This window comes from Desmodus rotundus, chromosome 6 (genome assembly GCF_022682495.2).
Source record: "Desmodus rotundus isolate HL8 chromosome 6, HLdesRot8A.1, whole genome shotgun sequence".
Lineage (NCBI taxonomy): Eukaryota > Metazoa > Chordata > Mammalia > Chiroptera > Phyllostomidae > Desmodus > Desmodus rotundus.
The window spans coordinates 17,145,072-17,167,088 of record NC_071392.1 but is presented as its reverse complement, the minus strand read 5'-3'; the positions used below and the strand labels follow the sequence as shown (position 1 = coordinate 17,167,088).

Here is a 22,017-nt window from a genome sequence, read left to right as displayed (position 1 = left end):
GCCCTGACTGGGAATGGAACCAGCAACCCTTTGGTTTGCAGGCTGGCACTCAATCCACTGAGCCACACCAGCCAGGGCAAAAAATCAAATTATTTTTTAAATACATAAAAACATCAAAAATATATTGCGTTATCTATTTTTTGTTTAAAAATTGCTACAGTATGTTTACTAATTGGAATGGGCCATATACATAATCCTATATAATATATAATTTTAGATGATCCTTTTATGCTTGGCTCTGATAGTCTACAACTTCATTTGTTAGAGTGTTTTGGGAGATATATCAATTCCCTTGCTCCAGGGGTTCTTTCCAATTACCTTATTCAATAACCAGAAAGTATTTAATCTTTGTATCCCAATCATTAAAATGCTTTACTTCCCCACCCCTCCAAAAAGAGAAACAACTGTCAAAGTCACATCTTCACAGTTAATTGTAACTGGGCCTCTCTCAAGCTCTTTTCCTGTATGAAGTACTTAGTCAAACAGAATTATTTCTTCCTGAGCATTATTTAGTCAGGGTTGTAGTTTTTCTAAGACTTTTTTAAACACTGGAATGTTTTGGAAATACAATCTCCTTTATTAATGTAAGAGCCTTGCCCGTAAACTTGAGTTAATTCTGTTGAGTCAGGACTTACTGACAGATTCCTGAATTTACTCAGAGCTTTAAATGTTTTGTTCCAAGTGCCCTTTGCCCCCAAGGAATCAAGGAGTACATTAATGGAGTTGTCACTGTAATATTTAATAAGGAACCTTGTGTAAGTTTTTAGAAACTTTCCATTTGAAGGTGTTTTTTTGCTCCTGAACAATACAGAGGATATAAATATACAAATGGGCTGAGAAGGCAGGACGGTGGCTTGACTGTGCTCACTCTGCATCCCCAGGATGTAGGAAAATGGAATTTAAGAAGTAGGTAGTCCAGAGAGAGGAGAAGTCTTCAAGTCCGCTACTTTTACTATGTGTATAGTTGAAATGAACTGTTAAATGAGCTTTGAGTGTAGCTAAATGTGAATTTAAAAAATTAGAAATTTTGGTTAACACAAGCATGTCATTGTTTTGCCACAAAACCACAGGGGACGCATCAGGGGGAACTGCAGTGATGGTGACAACAGCTCTCAGGAGTTTCCATGCTTAACATGCTTTGTAAGTCCTTCCAGATCATGAGCTTCTGTTCAAGGCCTGTCTATGTGTAAACTGAACTTTTGACGGGTTATTTTTTTCTGCCTTCTCTGTAATTATTTATTTACATGCCTAGCTCCTCCAATTAGATAGGAAGTGAAGTAAGAATGAGAGAGTTTTTTATTTATGTCTCATGCTGCACATAGTGCTTTAGACATGATGGACAATGAACAGTTCTCTCAGAAGCAGTTACTTCCTATATTGTTCTAAAAACAATAGGTCTGCGTCTGTTCTTCTTGCCAATGAGTAAAAAGAAGATGAGGAAACGGAGGATGAGGGGAGAACAGGCGAGGAGGAAGAGGAAGGGGGGAAAAACAAGACACTAACAGTGACTGGACTGTCATAATTAAAACAATGAGTTTCCATTGAAACTGATTTGGATCATTGCTCACACATCATAGGGTGCTTGACGTGGCATAATTTATTGTTCCTTAAATGCTAATAGTTAAGTCACTATCATGTTCTAGGGAATCCTGAGGACTTTTCCAAAGACACTTTTCAAAGATCACGAAGTTAGACACTGCAAAGATTTCCACGCCTTCTCCATGTTTTAAATTCAATGTGCAGGTGTATATGCCTAACACTGGTCTTTGTAAACCAAATTAACATTTGACAAATACTTTTTCCGTAAATGGCTAGTAAAGTTGCAAATCGATTTCACAACTGGGTTATTTCTTTACTGAATTAAGTTAATAATTCAGTGTTTTGTAATTGAGTAACAAACTTACAAATATCTCTGCAAAGACCATCCAAAGAGTGGTGTGAGCTTTATCAGGTTTGGTCCTCAGCCAAAATTTTAATTAGCGAGGTTTGTTCTTAGTATCTCTCCCTATCAACTTTTGCACCTTGTATTTACTTTAAGTTTTGCCTGTTTCTCAAAACAGTCTGTCTCCAAGTCAGTGACACATTCTTGGTACTTTTCATGAGTCCCTTCACCTATACAAGTCTCCCATGTCCCTTCACTAACACTGGTTTAATGAATGTGATTATTTGGGCTCTGGGGCAGGAAGCCTGCTGATGATTTAAAGTGGGATCCTTCCCAGTGGCCACTTTTATTGTTAACAGTGGCTTTCAGAGTTTGGTACCTGAGATGACTGACTGCTCACTGTGCCTGGGACTTTCCTGATTTCAGCAATGAAATTTCCAAGTCTCAGGAAACCCCTAAGTCCAGGCAAATTGGGAAACGTTGCTTACCCTCATAGCACTGAAAAAACTCTAAAAAATGACAATCTGGGAAGGCTTGTTCAGCTTCCCTCCCAAATTGCAGTTCCCAGTTGGAGATTTTTCTGCCTCTCTCTCACATCCCTGTTCTGGCTAACCCATGTGGCCCTCGCAGTCCAGCACAGTCTGTCTTCCCCGCCCACCACAGTCTGCAGGACAAATGCCTTAGATTTGCTCCGTGTGCTTGCTGCGTGATCTAGGCCTTCCACTATTTAGGTTTTCTCAGTAACAGATGATAATCCCGGCCATCTCATTGTTCACTAAAACATAAACAAATTAATAAAGAGGTTCAGATTTATGTCATAGCCCCTCCCCCCAGGGCACCCAGTCTGTGTTCTTCAACTGTCTTTATCTGCAGCACTGAGATTCCATAGTGACAACAAAGGAAACTCAAGGGAAATTAACCACAAGCATGTATTATCCACACCAAGAGTTTTCATTAGTTCTAGGAGGCAAAGGTGGACGAAATATCTGGCCTGAGGTAAAAGGACGGCGAAGTGAAAGAGTCGCGCTGTCTAGGAGTCTAGGGCCGCCTCTCCCCACTGTTCCGCTCACTCTGCGGGGCTGGGAGGCCCGTCACTTCTCAGGCATCTGTGCTTTGCCTGTGATAGAAAAGGAAGTAAAACTTAAAAAGGCTCCTTGCAGGATTGCCCAAAAGGCATTTAAACAAAGTGGTTGATTTTGGTAAACAAAGCAAACAAAACTTGACCGAACTGGTTTTGTTACGGGCTGAATTATGCTGTCCCCACCCCAGTTGGTTTAGTCCTAGCCCCCAGTAACTAGGAATGTGACTGTATTTGGAGACAGCGTCTTTTAATGAAGTTAAAATGAGGTCACTAGGGTGGGCCTCAATCCAGTCACTGGTGTCCTTCAAAGGAGAGGAAACTGGGACACAGATTCATGCACAGAGGTAAAACCGTGTGAAGACACGGGGGACAATAACAACCTACAAGCCAGGAGTGAGGCCTGGGACGGATCCTTCCTTCGTGGCCCTCAGGAGAAACGAACCGTGACAAAACTTTGATCTTGGACTTGTAAGAAAATAAATTTCTGTTGGTTAAGCCACCCAGTCTGTGGTATTCTGTTGTGGCAGCCCTAGCAAATTAATACACTTTTCCAGTAGATAAACACAGAATACACTAAGTGGTTAACACAGAGCTCTCGTTAGGGACAGAGTTGGAGCCTTGCTCAAAGTGGGAACCCAGAACAGGTGGCTTAATTCCTTGCAGTTGCTTTGCCGCTCTCATATCAGACCTTGGACTCTTTTCCCTAAGTGCACAGTAATCTCCTCAGCAATCAAAACGGGGAAAAATAATTCAAATACAAAGGTTCTCTGAGAGTGTGAAAGGAGGAATTAGGAATTTTTTTCTAAACTATCAGTGAAACCTTTTGAAAATAGCTTTAGGAATGTAATATCAACTGCTCTCCCCTCATCTTCTCACGAATAACCTTGATCACTGATCTTGCATGTTGCTACACCCACAGCGTTCCCCTCAACCCTGAACATGTAACAATATGGTATTCTCTCCTGAACGGCGTTTCTCCCCAGAGTACATTGTATGACTGAACGCATGCTAAACAAAAACCATGCTTTCAGAAAGAAAGTTAATGTGTTCTTGAAAAAAATGGGCGGGGTGAATTGTACATATGAATTATTTCTTAATAAAGCATATGAATACAAAGCAAACACACACGCCATCTTTCTCTGTCCCTTTCATTTTGCTGTACTTTTCACTGTCTTAGAATCATCTAATTCACTTAGCTCACATTGTTGTTTCACTTTCCCCTTGGACAGTATTTAGAGGTTATTACTAATTCAAAAAGGGAGATAAAAGTCTCCAATGAAAGGTCAGATAGCTGAGAAAGATAGAAATACCACTGACCTTAGACTTGCTTTTGTCTTTCATTCAGAGAAGGTCCGAAGGAGTTTCCCAGGCTGTTTTTCACTGGCAGGTCAGCCACGGGAGCCTAACTACGGTTTTCTGTTAGTCACTCTGGAGCCTCCTCCTCGATCCCTGTCTCCCAGCTTCTTTCTGGCAGCAGGTGGGGTGCATCTACCAGGTTATGGGTCCTGCTCAAGAGGGAGCAGTTAAGGAGGATCTGACCCTGAGCCTCTGGGCCAGGTGAACCCATAGTCTTGGGGTTTTAAATGGTTCTGTCATGTTATCAGCAATTATTGATGGTCTGTGGAGGGTAGATACTGCTGCTGAAGTCTCATTTACTTAGCGTTTGATTTGCTGCAGAAGTTAACAGAAGCAGGCCCATTGCCCAGTCTCACCAGGACTCAAGGACTAGCTTCTTCAATTACACTGGAAGGATAGAGGTTTCCTGATACAGAAAATAGTGCTGAGGTTAATCTCACTCACATTTTTAGTGGGAAATTGCTTTTGGCCTCCTCAACAACCACCTCTTCCCAATGCCAGGAACAGATCTTTATTTCACCTGGGGTAATCAATGACTCTGGAACCTGGTGGCCTGGATGGGATGGCACAGAGCACAGTGACCCAGGTCTGACCAATCAAAGGACCACTGATTACAGCCCTCAGTCATTGGCTGGGGGATAAGCACAAACCCTAAATTGGTCCAATCAGAGGGACTCTTTTTGTGGAGTTATCAAGAACTATTTATTCTCTTGCCCTACCTACCTGTCAATCAGTGCTCACTCAGAAAAGCTGCACCACCAGCAATGAGGTACAATAAGGGTTTATTACAGTGGCTTGATTAGGCACATTTGTGAGAGCTGGTCCAAGTCCTACCTTTTTTTCTTCCGTCTCTGGTGCTAAGCCTAGAGTCGCAGGTCTGGTCGAGAGAAAGAAAAGGTGGACGTGGCCTGGGGAAGAGCAGGGACAACTAGACTCTGTATTTGCCTCTGTCTCTGGTGTCCCTGTTGGCCCCTCCCTGGCTCCAAGGTTACAGCCCCGCTGCTGTGGAGAGCCCGCAGGAGAAGTGGCACTCTGGCTGCAGAGTCACACGCACACCTGGCCAGGATTCGGGGAAGGGAAAGGCGGGGCCAAAGGGAGACTGTGCTGCAGACCAGCAGCTGACTCCCGCACTAACAAGCTGAGTCAGGGGCCTGACCTATGTCTATCTTCCAAAAGTCCCAATGGCCACTGCTCCCCTGGGACTGTCCAAATCTTCCACAGATCTCTCTTGGGGCCAGCCCTAACTAGAAATATTTAGTAAAAAGAACTCTGGGAAACGTAGTTTAGTTTAGCCAAGTTGACACATTACCAACGTGAAAGTGGAACGCTGGGAAATGTGAGGCGGAGCCGCTGCAGCCCGTGCTACCCCCGTGAAGGGAGAGCGTGGGGCTGCTGCTTTGCAGAGCCCAAGGAAGAGATGGAGGAGAGAAAAAAAGAAAAAAACCACAAGCAATTTGATCACACCTTCAAGTCCTGAATCCTGGAATCACTGAAACTATCCCTGGAGTTTTCAGTTGTGAGGGACAAAAAATTTTTGTGCTTAAGCCAGTTTGAAATTGGTTTTCTGACACCAGCTCCTGAAGACTGCCAAAGGACAGTTCCACTCAGGGTTGCGAGATCGCTCCAGCTGAAGCTTCTCAGGAGTCTTAAAGAGCAGCCTCAGGTGGCATTAAATCAGTCCTGGAGAAAACAAAGCAACGGTTAATCTGTATCTTATTGATTAAATAAGGAGAAAGAATGAAATACATATTCCATTTTGAAGAAGACCAGCACAAAGAGGGGAAGACAATGTTTCCGTTGTCCCTGAATAGTCTTCTGTCATTAGACCACATCAAATTCTTTCCTGTCTCCTCCCGCACATTACCATTACGTTTCACCATGAGGTAAGGGGACTCCATGAGCACTGAGTATGTATTTCCTGGGAGTCAAATCCCACAGAATTGGTTTGTCTGCTATGCCAAGGAGTGTAGTAGCTAATTGTATTACCATTAAACCTAACACATGTAAGCTCAACATTACACCCAGCTTGCCAATCCCAAATGCTTTTATAAGACTGACCTAGGTAGAATCAGTTTAAGTAAAACCAGTAATTCATCATGACTAAGCATTGATTTCCAACTTAGCCACATATATATAAATGCCTCAGTATATTCCAAGGGTGCAAGTGTGGACTTAAGTATTAGGAACATTTAAAAATCTGCTTTTTGGAACAAAAGGGCAGTCTCACATATCTCTAAGAACAGAAAGAAAGAGGTCCCAGATCCTCCTACTCACCCACAGAGGAATAACTAAAAGGAGAACTATAGCAGAAAATGAGATGTGACACGGGAATGTCAAAGTGAGGTCGTTCTGCTCACCACCCCTCCTCAGATCGCTGTCCCTTTAAATGTAGAACTGCTCATTGAAGGGAGAACACCTGGCTATCTCTTTAACAAGTACCTGTAATCACTTTGTAATTCTACAGTGAAAGTAAGGCATATAGATAGTTCAACTGATCATATTAGTTATGAACTTATTTTTAGTGGGGAAAAATGAATTCAACAAGACAGTTAACATGTGACAAATCAATAAAAACAAACAAGACTTTTGTCAAAGATGTTTTACAGCAACAAGAGCATCATTGCATATATTTGCAAAATCTCAACACATTGCATAGACGTCTCAAATTCTTTTTTTTTTAAATATATTTATTGATTATGCTATTACAGTTGTCCCATTCCCCCCCCACTCCACTCCATCCTGCCCACTCCCCTCCCTCCCACATTCCCCCCCTATAGTTCATGTCCATAGGTCATACTTATAAGTTCTTTGGCTTCTACATTTCCTACACTATTTTTACCCTTCCCCTGTCTATTTTCCACCTATCATCTATGCTTCTTATTCTCTGTACCTTTCCCCCTCTCTCCCCCTCCCACTCCCTTAATGACAACCCTCATGTTCTAGTTGTTTGCCTAGTTTGCTCTCATTTTTGTTTTATGTGTGGCCGTTAATAACTGTGAGTTTGCTGTCATTTTTACTGTTCCTATTTTTTATCTTCTTTTTCTTAGGTAACTCCCTTTAACATTTCATATAATAAGGGCTTGGTGATGATGAACTTCTTTAACTTGACCTTATCTGAGAAGCACTTTATCTTCCCTTCCATTCTAAGTGATAGCTTTGCTGGATACAGTAATCTTGGATGTAGGTCCTTGCGTTTAATCTTGGGTAATGTAATTATGATGTGCCTTGGCATGTTCCTCCTTGGGTCCAGCTTCTTTGGGACTCTCTGAGCTTCCTGGACTTCCCGGAAGTCTATTTCCTTTGCCAGATTAGGGAAGTTCTCCTTCATTATTTGTTCAAATAAGTTTTCAATTTTTTGTTCTTCCTCTTCTCCTTCTGGCACCCCTATAATTCGGATGTTGGAACGTTTCAAGGCGTCTGGGAGGTTCCTAAGCCTCTCCTCATTTTTCCAAGTTCTTGTTTCTTCATTCTTTTCTGGTTGGATGTTTGTTTCTTCCTTCTGGTCCACACCATTGATTTGAGTCCCAGTTTCCTTCTCATCACTATTGGTTCCCTGTACATTTTCCTTTGTTTCTCTTAGCATAGGCTTCATTTTTTCATCTGTTTTTCGAATAGATTCAACCAAGTCTGTGAGCATATTGATAACCAGTGCTTTGAACTGTGCATCCGATAGGTTGGCTATCTCTTCGTCGCTTAGTTGTATTTTTTCAGGAGCTTTGAAGTGTTCTGTCATTTGGGCCATTTTTTTTGTTTGTTTCTCTTGGCGTGTCTGTTACTTTAAGGGGTGGAGCCTTAGGTGTTCACCGGGGCGGGGTAATGCTGGTCGCAGCGCTGTGACGCTGTAAGTGGGGGAGGGGCCGAGTGGGAGCAATGGCGCCCGCCTCACTCTCCTCCGGATTTCAATCTTCCACTCCGATACCCACAATCAAACTGGGCCACTCTGGTGCTGGTTCCCGAGTAAGTGGGCCTGTGCACACTCTAGGCCTCTGTGGGTCTCTCCAATGACCTCTCCTGTGAGGCTGGGAGTCTCTCCTGCTGCCGCCCCAACCCCCACGGGCGTTTTCAATCAGAGGTTTGAGGCTTTATTTCCCTGAGCTTGAGCCCTGGGTTACGCGGTTTGCTTCGCTCCCTGTCGTTTGTCGGGTTTATCTGTGGGCGAATGTGGTGCTGCGGGGTGCTACCCGCCACTCTGCCTGCCCCGTTCTCCGCCACTCTGAGTCCGGCCCTCTGGGTTTATCTGTGCAAATGTGGGGCCGCAGGGTCCGCTAGTGCTCGGACTGCCTGCGCCATTTGTCCCACACTCCGCCAGTCTCAGTCCCGCCACAGACACGAGAGTCCTCTCCACCCTGGTGCCCGTCTCCGCCCCTCCTACCAGTCTGGATGAATGGTTATTTTCTATTTTCTTGGTGTTGGTCCCCCTTGCTGTTCGATTCTCTGTCAGTTCTGGTTGTGCGAGGAGGCGCAGTGTGTCTACCTACGCCGCCATCTTGGTTCCCCAGTCAAATTCTTAATCTATTTTTATTCAAACATCATTACATTTGAAATGAGAGGCAGATCTTAATTATTTTAACTAGTTTTATAATCAAAATTACTATTTTTCAGGCTCTTAATTCATTTTGAAAAAGTTTCCTTTGTATAAATAAATATATTTGGGTTTTTCTTACAATTTAAAAATGATTTCTCTGATGAAATGACAATTTTATTTATCTAAAAGTAAGTTTTCATAGTTTATCAGAGATTCTCTTATTTCCATAGGAATGAAGGATAATGCAGTGGTTCTCAAGTTGGGGTCCCTGGACCAGCAGCATCTGCATCACCTGGGAACTTATCAGAAAGGCAACTGCTCAGGCACCCCTCGAGAGCCGCCGAGTCAGAAATTCCGGGGGGGGGGGGGTCCCAGCAGTCTGAGCTCCAACAAACCCTCAGGTGATTATTTTATTCTTAATAATGTCTTCAGATTAACCCCACCTAGTCCACCTAGTATGATGGCAACCTATGACTTCTGGATCGTCACTCACTAAGCGGTATAGCAACACATGGGAAAACACTTCATAGACAAGAACAGGGAAGAATTTCTATGTCTAAGAAAAAATATCTATTTTAATAGAAAAGCCTCCAGCAGCAAAATTTTTCATTATTCTCTTTTTCTTTTGAATTGCTTCAAATATTCCTTAGGCATTACAAAAATTACAGAAAATATAATTTATAGTAGCACAGTATGAAAACTCAAATTTTGAAATTTTCAATTACAGTACTGTATGATTTCCAGCGTATTTTCTCTTTTGTATTTTCATATCACATATTCAAAGCTGTTTACTAGTCATGATATTTCTTAGACCAACACCATCCATTAATGTAGTGCATTCTGCTCCTTCCAAAAAACTAGTCATCCCCAAGTTCAAAACTTCCTATGCTATTTTCTGCATTGCTGGACATGAAATGTGCTGCATCCATTACTGATAACCCACTACTGCGTGCGCCTCCTTAAGTGGCCTTCATACTAAGACTTTAACAGGAGGAAGTAGAGGCTTGAGGCTTGCACAGGAAAACTGGCATGCAGCAAGCTGAACACTGAACTGAAATCTCATCCTAAGGCATCATTAGAGAAAAAGCCTGAGGAAATGAAAGAACTCTCTATGCTTTTTCACTTCCAAAATGCTTAAAGAAGTTTCAGATTAATCATTTTTGATGCTTTTAATGATGTCAAGGATGGGATTTAAGTGCCTTATTAATTCCCTTGATTTGCTGCCAAAAATGAAAGGCAATTCATGATTACAGAGTTAATCTTCTCTGATTATGAAAATCCATTATGGAAAGAAAACTATAAAATTCAGAAAACTAGAAATGATTTATAAAATACTAGAATATATAAGAACAGAATGTTTGGTCATGGGTTTAAAATTTGTCTGAAAGGATTTATTACAAGATTATAAAATATCTTTGTGTGTATTAATATTTAAACCATTGGTTCATTCTTACAGTGCAAAGATCACGTTTTTCATTTTTAAACTCTTTTTAAACTTCCCAGCCACAATCACAACACATGATGCAATGTAACCTGAAGTGACTTGTTTAATCTTAGTACCCTAATCAGCTAACGAGATCTCTGTCTTCTCAGATCTTGGAGCCTGGGGAAACCCAGTTATTAATTCCTTACTATTCCTTCCCCAAATTCTCTGGTTTGCTGACATGTTAATAAGATTCCAAGAATGTTCTAAAGAAAGCAAAATACTACTAAAATATTTGTGCCCTGAACTTCAAGTTGTTTTTTATTTCTCTCTCCTAGAATTTATTTTGAACTAAAATAAATTCCGTCCTTGAATGTGTGTCTATAACTCCTTGGGAAGGCTTTGTTCTCTTATCATCAAATATAAATATTGAAAGCCATAAAGATAGTTCTTAAGCCCTAATTCAGGTTTCTTTTGCCAGCATACCAAATACCCTACAGTGGATGTATTAAAAGCTCTAAAAAGATTCTGCTTTTTTACTTTTCAGCCAAATGGGCATGTTTTATTCAGGGTCCCAAAATAAAACCCTTATTTGGCTTGTCCACAATACCTCTGAAGGCGTGTCCTTCCTTCTTTCACCCTTCAGGCCCTTTGCTCCACCCAGTTCCCTGCCTCGCCTGAGCTCCCCTCCTGCCAGAGGGCTTCCATGCACTGAGGCACTCGGGTCTCCCACCATCTCCAGACTGGAAGCAAAGCCTGATCCTCCTTCAGGCTCATCATTCCTTTCCCAGGGAAAACTTACTTGATCCCTCTGATTCGGAACGTGGCCCCATCTCTACATCTCTTGGCATCCCAGCCTCTCCACTGCAGCTGTTACTACAGATGCCATGTACATTTAACAGTATAAGTGTTCATTATTGTCTGTATCCATCACTCAGCAATAGTGAAGGAGAGATCATGCTGGTTTTATTTTCCCGCTACTGACCTCAAGCATCTATGTGCCTGCCATAAGTAGGGACACTCATTCCCTCTATCAATCGAATGACAATAAATGAATGTCTGTCCAAAGTACATGAATGCTGGCAGGTGGCCAGAGGATTGACATATGTATAAGCACAAATCATATCTTTGTGAACTCTCTGCCAGGAGTTAGCCTTTATCCTGGCCCAAATTCCTATTTTATCTTTGTCTTCCAAATGCTTTATGAAATGCTCTGGTACACACACGCACGTTTGCGTGAGAATGTGTGCGTCCACTCACGCGGATATCAGTGTTTCTGCTGGTTAAGACTATGGTATTGAACAGTGACAGGTCAACTTTTATTTTTTTTAAATAACCCTTAGTATTAAAAATCCTTGAGAGTTGACAAACTATTATTGTACATTATGATCCTGAAGAAAGGCCCAGGGTTAGCTAGGTCCCAAGATGCTGGAGGAGGATGGTGAAAACTCCAGTTCATATTTGCAGGAACAGATATCTGATAAGTCACATATTCCATTTGGCCGTCTTTCAAGAGATGGTGAACAAAAGCAGTGAGTTTCAATTAAGTTTTAATATGCATTTTTAAATTTTTTTTTACTATTTTACTATGCACTCTGGATTTAAAAAAATAGAATCAGGTTTTGCAGAGAAAAATCCTACTTCACACTAGCTAATATAACCCTGAGCATGCTCTTAGTTTCTTCTCATGGAAAATGGGAATAATGGCAACACACTCCACGGAGAAAGGAGAGGAGAGACAGGAAGCCTGCAGCCCTGTGCCGGTCGGCAAAGCACGTGTTTGCTTCTCCTCTGTCCCTACCTGCCTCTTGGTAAAACTTCACTGTTCACACCGAGAGCTTGTAGTCTATCTGGGTATCTGCGTGATGTAATTATACTAACGGTCATTTGTTTTTACTTAAATTAAAAGTAACTTTGAAAGGGAGAGAGGGTTTTTCTTTCCTTCCTCAACAACAAAGCAGCCTGATGTTTGCATCTGAAATAAAAACAAAAATACATGTTTGATTATAAAACCCACTCCTGGATTTTGTGTTCTGCTGTGCTTTCACATGGAAAAATATTTTTTCAAACACAAATAAAAAATAAGTAATATTTTTCTGAGCACTTTCTCTTTCACACACAAACACACACACACACACACACACACACACACGTTTTCCTCTACCTTTCTCCTGCCTCCACAAAAACCAAACTCTTCATTTCTATACTTCCTCAGAAGTAGAGAATGCGGTTGCTCTCAAAAGCTCTAAAGAATGTACGAGTATTAAAGCTCCAGTTAGGTCTCGCCATTGTTTGGTCACAGGGTTTTTCATCCTGTCCAGAGCTGACTGGAGGTCCTGCAGCACGTCTCTGCAGCTGTCTCCACAGTGAGCTCCCCAAGTGTAGAGAAAATCGTAGGCCGGTTTCCACATCATCTACGGGGAAAAGAAATTAAACTGGAATAGTGTGGAAGTAAAACAGAGAAAAATAGATGCTTAAAAAAGGTTTAAAAGCCTCTTAAGACATAAAAAATGAGAACTATTAATTATACATGGACTTATTTAGTATTATAGAAAACATTTTAATAACTCATTGAGAGACTTTTAATGTTAAAGGAATAATGCTATTATTGTTATATGTATCTGTGTTGAGCTTTAAGATACCACGTATCATAATGGGATGTATAGTATATTTAACATGTTAGTCATTATATTCAAGCAAGTCTATAAACAAGGAAATACATAGCTTCATAATCAAGTCAAAGGGAAAGCAAGATATAGTCCTCTAATTCAAAAAGTAATTTAATGATACATTTTATGACCAAAAGATCAATATTCAACCTTTTATTATGTTACCTCTAAGCACCCACCCATACCAATGGAGTCATTGTTTCCATAGAAATAAATGTATGTCAAAGAGGATTCTCATGTACAAGAGTGTATGTGATGGTAACCAAGGCAACCATGCTGGGAGAGAATAGAGACAAAGGCCAACCAAATAAGACAAATTGTGTAACACACACAGCTTAAAATGAATTTTCTCTAGGAAAAACAACAAAAGGAACCATGAAGTTATAATTGGAATATTTGGAATATAAACTTTATTACTTGCTACTTATTTGGGCTCACTAAACTAATTCATTTGTAATTTTATCAGTTGCAAAATGCAGGAACACAGACTGAGCTAAATATTATGCAGAGCTGCCTTCTTAAAATAGGGCTTCCATTAACAGAAATATCAGATGAAGTAGCACGCTGGGATATAATTTTATAATTTTTCACTCTCTTCTGATATCCCCAATATATGCAACAGTTTAAGTTAAAAGAACGAAAGACCTGAATAAAAAGTATCATTACGTTTCAATTCAATCTACATAAAAGGCTAGACACCAGGCTCAAAAGATAATTTGGTGTTATTTTTCCAAAACGGCCTTCCATGGGGACCACGTATGCCTGTATCTTTTTACCTGTCTGACAAAGTTTAATTCTGCAGGGGAGAGAAGGGAAGACAATTATCCAAATTATAGCATATCAATGTGGTCTTGATAGACCAACAGAAATCATCCCCAATTTTTGTATTCTCTGAGTTTTACCCTCACCAACCTAACGCTCTGAGAGAATGTGAACGAGGTCTTCTTTCATCTATTTTTCTATTTTTCTGAGTACTCACTGAAATCAAACCTCCTAAAAGTGCAGGTCACCACTAATAGCTCAGCAGTGGGAAATGAGTCAGACATATTAATAGAGCCTTTTTGCCCAACTCAGTCTTACCTGTTACTCCTCAGATATAAAGAAGCACTAATAAAGTAGATTATTCTTTAGTTGATAACCCTCTATAAAAGCTTTGAGAACTGTACTCTATGTTGCATTCACTTAATTGTCCCTGACACTCAACTAATGGGTACATTATTATTCAATTTGCCATGTATTGTTTAAAATAATGGTGTTTGCAAGCAAAGGCATCTAAAAATTTATTCTAAGTCCCCTAGTGATTGAGCCTGATGAAAGATGTATTTGAGGATATTTTGTGATAAACAGCAACTGATAGCATTTCAGTGCCAAGGTGATAGCATAGTGTCACAGAAAACAGAAGTCTCTCAAGAATCCCAAACAGGTCATTTTTGGCTTGTTCACTATAGAGTCAAAGTCACTTCATAGTCAGAGGCAGTGCAAATGGTCCACTGGCTTCTCGGGTAGAACAGCTCTGCATCGCATAGCTTGCTGCAGCACCCAGGTTGCTGTGTATAGGAAAGCCTGCGGCAGACTTAACCATGAAGCTGCCCCTCGGTGCCGGTGCCGTCGGGAGTAGGCAATACACCAAGTGATGCAGAGATGCAGGAGTTGGAAACTTCAAATTCAGAACTCCAGGGATACATCCACTTACTTAAGCAGAGGGCAAGATAACCCTCTCACATTTGGCAATTGGTACCCAGAGCAGAACAGTATGGCCAGCTGTTGCAAATCAGAGAAATCTAGGTTGCAGAGTCCTGGACCCTAGTTAAGACTTCTGAAAGTGTAAAAAAGACTTCTCAGGAGACCTCAATGACTCTGAAATGCAATGAGGGATATAGCTCTAAATTCATTCCCTGGAGTCTAAACCGTAAGCTGCCTAGAAATGGATACTAAATGTGCTGAAAATACTAGGATAATGGTAACCAGCATGATTTCTACTAAACTATGAGCATCTTTCATGTCCTATTTTTCTCCTAGATATTTCTTCAGTGCAAAATTTGATTTTCTGTATATCACAACATCGGTTGCTCACAACACAGATGACAGAAAAGCACAATTGTAGCAAAAATACAATGGAAATATTTGAAATATATCATTGTTCATTAAGTAATTATTTCACTTATTAAACCAAGAATTATTGAGTACCTACAACTATAAGGAATTTTGTCACATAAAGGGAAACAATTATCTCTATAGTCTGGCTCTTGATTTTATTTTAGAAGTTTATGACATCCAAGGGAGATATACTTGCACAAATGGCCCAGTGTATGATACACGAGACTTGGTAATAATATCAACCAAGAAAAATGCAAAACTACTTGCATGTTTTAATTCAGTGAAGTAAAAATGGATAGTTCCACTAGCCGGAAGCACTATGGGGTAATAGAAAGAAAGGTGGGTTTTGGCGTCATAGTACCAAAACCCAGCTTCACATCGGCATTTTCTTGACTGTTGAATGGGTCAGTTTGGGTAAGTTAATCAAATTATCTCAACTTTGTATTTTTTTTAGTCTATAAAATATGGGTACTAACTTCCAAGTCTCATGTCCAAGGCACCTCATGATGTGTCTGGCACAGAGTAGGAAAGGGAGTACTTTGGGGGCGAGACTAGAAGTCTGGTTTTAGCTCTATGAGTGTGAGGTAAAGGAGGGGCCATCTCATATGAAATTGAATAGGGAGCATGCAAAGGTTTACCATCACTTATAATAAAGAAAGTTATGATGAAAAGCATATGAGTAGAAGAAAATGCCAAGGAAGAGAATGAAGGGATAAAAAAATTAACCCTCAACTAAGTCTGCAGTTAGAGGCCACAGTAAAAAATAAAAGCGATAAAGCCATGGAGAGACACTGGAATCAGGGTGATAGAAAATGAAACAGCGTGCTTCATGTTGCAGAAGCCAAGGCCTAATAGCATTCCAAAAAAGATCTGCAGGGGTTTGCTGGAGCCGCTTCACAAGAGCTCCCCAGAGCCTGTTGTTCACATAGTCGCCCAACTCTACGGTCAGTGACATTACCTTGGGGGATTTAAAGCATCCTTGTTGGGAATATTTACACCATGGAATTTGGCAAAAACTACTATTGAAGAGCTGGCTGGTAAACATGTACCAGTGCCACTCACCGAGGACATCCCTTTTTTGTTACCTTCTCTACTTCCTCTAACATCAAGGAACATGGAAACATGAAGGAAAGGTGAAAAAAGACAGGATTTTGGCAATCAGTAGGACTTTGGAAACCTTGGAGAAGGCAGTTTAAAGAGAGTGATGGAGGGCAGTCTGCAGGAGTGAGCAGGTGTCAAGGAAACTCAAGCCACAGAACAAATGGGTCACATTTGGAATTTGAAAGTTAAAGAAAGAGAGACAAAGCTAGAAGGAGAGGCAGTGGAAAAGAAAAGTATTTTTAAAATAAAAAAATATGTAAAAAGTAATATTCTACAATGGAGAGTTTGTTTTGAATCCTAATTTCACTAGATGGAGAATTTAAGGTTATTGAGAATTAAAGAGGTAGCATATATAAAACACTCAAGAAAAAGCGTTGGATTCCTTTAGATAGAAAACATAAACCACATGCAGACATTAAAATTATTATGGAGTAGGGCCATGTAATTAGGGGGCAAGTATCAAGAAAAATTGAAAAGGAATAGGATCAAAAGTAAATGTTATAGTTATATACCTTGATACAATGATAAAAAATATTAATTTTGGGCAACTACGTTTTCCTTTAGTAAGCAAATATCTGCCAGATATGGTAAATATAACTTTTTCTCTATTGAGATTTGCCGTAACAACACCTGACAAAAGTCCAGTGTCCGTCAACGCGACAAATAGTCTCAATTTGTTGTCCTTCATGTATAGATAGATGATGTTTGAACTCAAGTCCTTGAACTTTACACTCTCACTTTGGGCATTTCTTATTATCTCATGTCATTCTAGTGTTCTTACTCAGCAAGTGAACATATATTATTAAAGGCAGAGACACCAGAGGCAACTTGCATACATTAATTAATTATAGACTTTATAAAATTATGTTACAAACTACATACATTAAGCCACAAAGGATTCTAAACTGCATGGTAAATTAATAAGAAAATGAAGTCATGTTTTCTGGAAATGTTTGAATGAATAAAATGAGTAGAATAAACAAGTTCCTTTCCAAGATAACCTAAGTCAAGTCCTCCAAAAGCTGGAAATGAGTGGTGAAGGGCCAAGATCTCTCCCAGGTTTATGTTATATCTATTCAGCGGTTTTAAAATAGTTCTTCCGCTGTTGCTCAATGTTATGATTTAAGAGTAAAATATGCAGAAACTCCGCACTGACGCTTTGACAAATCTAAAGGAAAGCAAGCTCCTGAGGGCTTGTTTTTGTTTACTTGTTCCTGACCACAGAATAATTCTCTCAGCCTTCTCATCTCTGTCACGAATATTGGACACACAGGCATCGTTCTCACCCCTCTACTCTTAGATATTTTTTAGTGGTAACTCCATGGTGTCACCAGTTCATCTTTCAATGGGGAGCATGATGCTGATCAAAATATGGAGCCGTTCATTTCTCTTCTATATGCTTTGATCTCTCTCTATAGAAAGGGTGGCAGCATCAGTAAGCATGTAATCTATCAGAGGTGAGCGGTTTTCCAAAGTCCCAGCATTTGTGTGGAAGGAATATGTCTTGTTTTAGTTTACCTTCTGGGTACTAAAGGACAAAACATAGGAGCAAAGAAAAAGAAATCAGTGAAATGATAAAATAAATGAAACAGGGGTAGAGATTAAAAAAAAGTTAAGTTTTCCAAGTTCAAAGTGCTTTTCCCCAAAAGCCAATAAGACGTTAGATAATAGACTAGATAGTGAAATGCGACATGAATAAAAGCAATTCAGATTGGAGCACAGTAGCTGTCTTTTTTTTTTAGCTTGTAAAATATGAATAGCATAAAGAATACAATTGGTTTTAAGTACCTTTAAATAATTACATTTTGCCATATTAAAGGACTAATCATCCACCTACTTCCTCATAAAAATAGAGAAGCAAGGTTTCATTTTAAGTACAATTAGTTGCAGAAATATTAAGGCAAATTTGCCTTGTGAATGATTAGTACATATATTTATCATTTACAATTTCCAGGTGGGCCTTCCACCACCTGTAATCGGTAAGGACATAAATATCATTAAAGAGGAAGTTGCTGTTATGTTTAGAAGAGAACATACTAAGTACCCCTATTTCCTCAGAAGGGAGGTGATACTTGGTTAAAACTTGACATGAGATTCTCTTTGAAGAGACTCTAAGACAGCCAAGCTTTGTTTGTCCCAGGAATAACCAACCGCTTGGAATGTCAGGGGTTCAGAATGAGCCAGAGGAATATAGAGGACTCATTCCTTATTAATACATTGGTTCAAAACAGTCTAATATCAGAAGAAAACTTGCTGGTCAAACTATTCTCACAAATTCCTAACTAGGAAGATTCCAGGCTGCCTCCTTGCCATCCAAACCTCAACCCCACCACAGGTGTACATCAGTAGAAACATCTGAACATCAGAGTTCAAAGACACTGGGCTCCTCCAATCCAGTCTTTCAATATGGAAGTAAGTGAGGAAAAATACGGTGAGGCAAAAACAGGTTGACAGTTGTGAGAATGTGACACAGTTTATTCTTGTATTATTGTTTATTAATGATTGTGTTGTTTTCCATATGAACAACTGTAAACCTGCTTTTGCCCCAGCCTGGATAGTGGTAGGAGCTCTGGATTTAGAGAACCACACTGTGGGTTGGAATCCAGACTCCTGACTTAGTAGCTAGAGGATCTTGGGTAAGTTACACAACTTCTCTGCACCGCATTTTCTCCTGTAAAATAGGGGGTGGAGGGGAAGTGTACCCAATGCCATAAAAGCATTGCAAAGTATACAAAGTGACCAGGTGTGAAGGGTTCTGGCACATGCTAGGTGCTTGATTAATGCTAACTAGAGCTTGTACTTGAAAAGAACAAAATCATGGTCAAACATCCAGGTCACCTAACCATAAATATAAGGCCATTTCACTAAGTTATTCCCATGAATCTATCACGATATTAAGCAGTTTCAGTAAGTGCTGATTTATGTCTTATACTTAGGTGGACTTTGGTTTTCTAAAACTCCTTCTTGGTTTGTGATCCTTAATCATAAGCCTTGGTAAAGAAAATCTAAATCAAATATTAGTGCCTTAAAATCCATTTTAAAGTATTTTTATAAAACTTAACCTAATATGATTATTATTTCTATTTGATTTTCAGAGTGGTGATGAGACATATAATATAGAATTAAATCAAAGATCATAGGAATACAATGCATTACCCCATTAATTTTACTGTGATGTCTTTTTTCTCTATTCCATCATTTCAAAAAAAGGGAGTCTTTTTTGAACTGAAGACTATAGCAACAAGCCTTAAACTACTGCAAAAACTAGACAATGGTGATCTAATACTATGTCACCATGCGAACTCTTTAGTGCAAACAAAGATTCGAGAAATTATTATATATGCCTTACCACTGTTAGATACATTTCCATATAATCCTTTTCCCTTTTTAAAGACATCACAAATACATTCCTTACTGAAAAAGAAAAGGGACCTACAGATTTAAGAACCAAGGCTAGAACTGAACGCTGTCCAGATACAGAAGCAGACAGCGCTCATCTCAGTCAGCAGAGTCCAGGAGTGGCCACGTGGGCCAAAAAACAGTGCGAGCCCAGGGACATCCCTTCTCCCTTTTGCAGGAGACATTTTCCAAGGAAAACGAAATGCTGTTAAGCCAGCATGAAAAAGCTTATCAGCCAAGATGTTTTCTCATTTTTTCCCATGTTTTACCATTCTGCCGGTTCCTTGGGAGAAGCCTTGAAACCACTGCTGACTCTTCCCTTACCTGTATTATTTCTATTGTTACTCTCAGCAGTTTTACTAAAAATTACTCTACGGTACATTACTCTCTTTCCAAAATCACTCAGTGTCACACAGTTGCCAAACTCTCCTCTGCCTCTGAGTCAAAATAACAGGTAATATGTATTAAGTTATTACAATGTGCAAAGCATTGTCTTAAATATTTCACATGTATTATATCTTTTAATCCTCCAAACATCCAATGAGTAGGAGAAGATTATTCACCTCAATTTTAAAAAAAAATTGATTCCTAGAAAATCAAGTAAATTTCCCAAGGTTCTAGAACTAATAAATAGTAGAGCTGGAACTTGAATCCAGACAAAATATCCTAACCTCTATGATCTGCCAATCATTAGAGACTCCTTCCTCCATCTATCTATCTATCTATCTATCTATCTATCTATCCATCCAGAAAAAGTCCAGCCATTTTTAATATAATGAAAATGGTTTGTGTGACATCAGTGTAACTTGGCAGCCAAGGAGAGTGGTCTGGAATGCACATGTGTAAACAATGACAACTCTGCTGTACTAGTCAGTGGGGGCAGTAGACGCCATTGAGTGGGCATGTGTACTGTGTGGCCATCACATTCAAACTGACTGAGCTAGTAGAACAATGAATCTGCATCAAATTTTGCATTAAGCTTGAACATGCCCCCACAGAAACTATTCAGATGATTCAGAAGCCTGCAACTATGGGCAACTGGTGATTGGCAGCTTTATCAAGACAATGTGCCCACTCATGCATCACATCTTGTTCAGAGGTTTTGGCAAAACATCAAATCACCTAGGTGACTCAGCCCCACTACAACCCAGATTTGGTGCCCTGCAACTTCTGGCTTTTCCCAAAACCAAAATCACATTTGAAAGGGAAGAGATTTCAGACCATTGATGAGATTCAGGAAAATATGATGGAGCAGGAGCAGCTGATGGTGACTGGGAGAACTGTGTGAGGTCCCAAAGTGCCAACTTTGAAGGAGACTGAGGTGTCATTGTCCTAGGTACAATGTGTCTTGTATCTTGTATCTTCCTCAATAGATGTCTCTATTTTTCATGTCACATGGTTGAATATGTTCTGGACAGACTATATATATACATACACACATACACACACACACACATATATATATATATATATATACACACACACTCATGTATCCCAATAATTATTAGGATAAACTCTACCCTCTAGTCCACACATTCTCCCTAAAGGTTTGTAGCAGTCATTGGTGTCCAGAAGCACTGAAATCCCCTTCTAGTCCTCTCCAATTATTCAAAGGTTTCCCATCCTTCAGGACTGGACTCTGCCCCCAGTGGTTCCTCCCAACTTTGGTCTTTTTTCAATTCAGTTAATTTTGAAAGGATTTATCACCAGTGGAGCACAGTGGTTAGGACTGTGAATGAAATACCCGAATTTGAATCCTAATTCACTTCATAGCCATGTTACGCTGAATAATTTATACAAATTAATTCACTCTTAGTTTGCATTCCTATAAAAAGAAGATGGTATAATGTCTTCCATACAAAGTTTGTTGAAATAAATGAGATACGTGAAGAAAATGTTCATATGATTAGCTGACACTCAGTTCACACACAATACATTACGTAACTATTACATCCTCATTTTTAGTTATCTTCACGTTTTTAGCATCTAATGACATACTTCTTTAAAATATAACAATTCAAACATTAAGTTTATCCTAATTCCAAGAGCAAATAAAATTTGGCTTTAGAGAGGAAAAAAAAAATGTTTCATTCTGTCTGTGTTTTTTTGTAGCTGCTAAGGCTCCAGTGCTGAGAATGAAGTCCCTGAAAATGTGTTGAGTATGGATGAATTAATTACTGAGAACAAATATACAGAGGAAAACAGTACTAAACAAGTAGGAAGAATTCCTACAGGATTTTCATTTACGTATTAAACAAAAAGGTAGTTGTGTGAGGATCACCTACTCTCCCGCTTCTCACCTAGCTTCGAATAAAGTGCTCTGAAGACTACAGCAGCCAGTCAAAACTGAGGAAGGCTAGAAGACGACCCAGGGAGGTAGCTCCTCGCTGTGCGAGTGCTGGCTACAAAAAGACATACGCATACCTTGCCCGTTCTAACTCTCTACAGGGGAGTGGTTTCTGAGAAAGAAAAAAAAGTTGCAAT

At 39.9% G+C, this 22,017-nt stretch overlaps 1 protein-coding gene across 6 annotated transcripts in view; it reads right to left on the bottom strand.

Annotated features, from left to right (window-relative positions):
* Positions 1-618: 618 nt before the first annotated feature.
* Positions 619-22,017, bottom strand: part of MACC1 (MET transcriptional regulator MACC1) — a 175,514-nt gene continuing 154,115 nt past the window's right edge. For 5 of the 6 annotated variants that reach the window (XM_053927262.2, XM_045197361.3, XM_045197362.3 and 2 more), the window contains one exon: positions 8,825-12,681. In XM_053927262.2, the coding sequence (XP_053783237.1) occupies positions 12,469-12,681 (213 nt within the window). In that variant the 3' untranslated portion in view covers positions 8,825-12,468. Of the gene's footprint in view, positions 3,000-5,783; positions 6,000-8,824; positions 12,682-22,017 lie in introns of those variants that run through there. The other variant, XR_008427191.1, reaches the window with a different exon arrangement.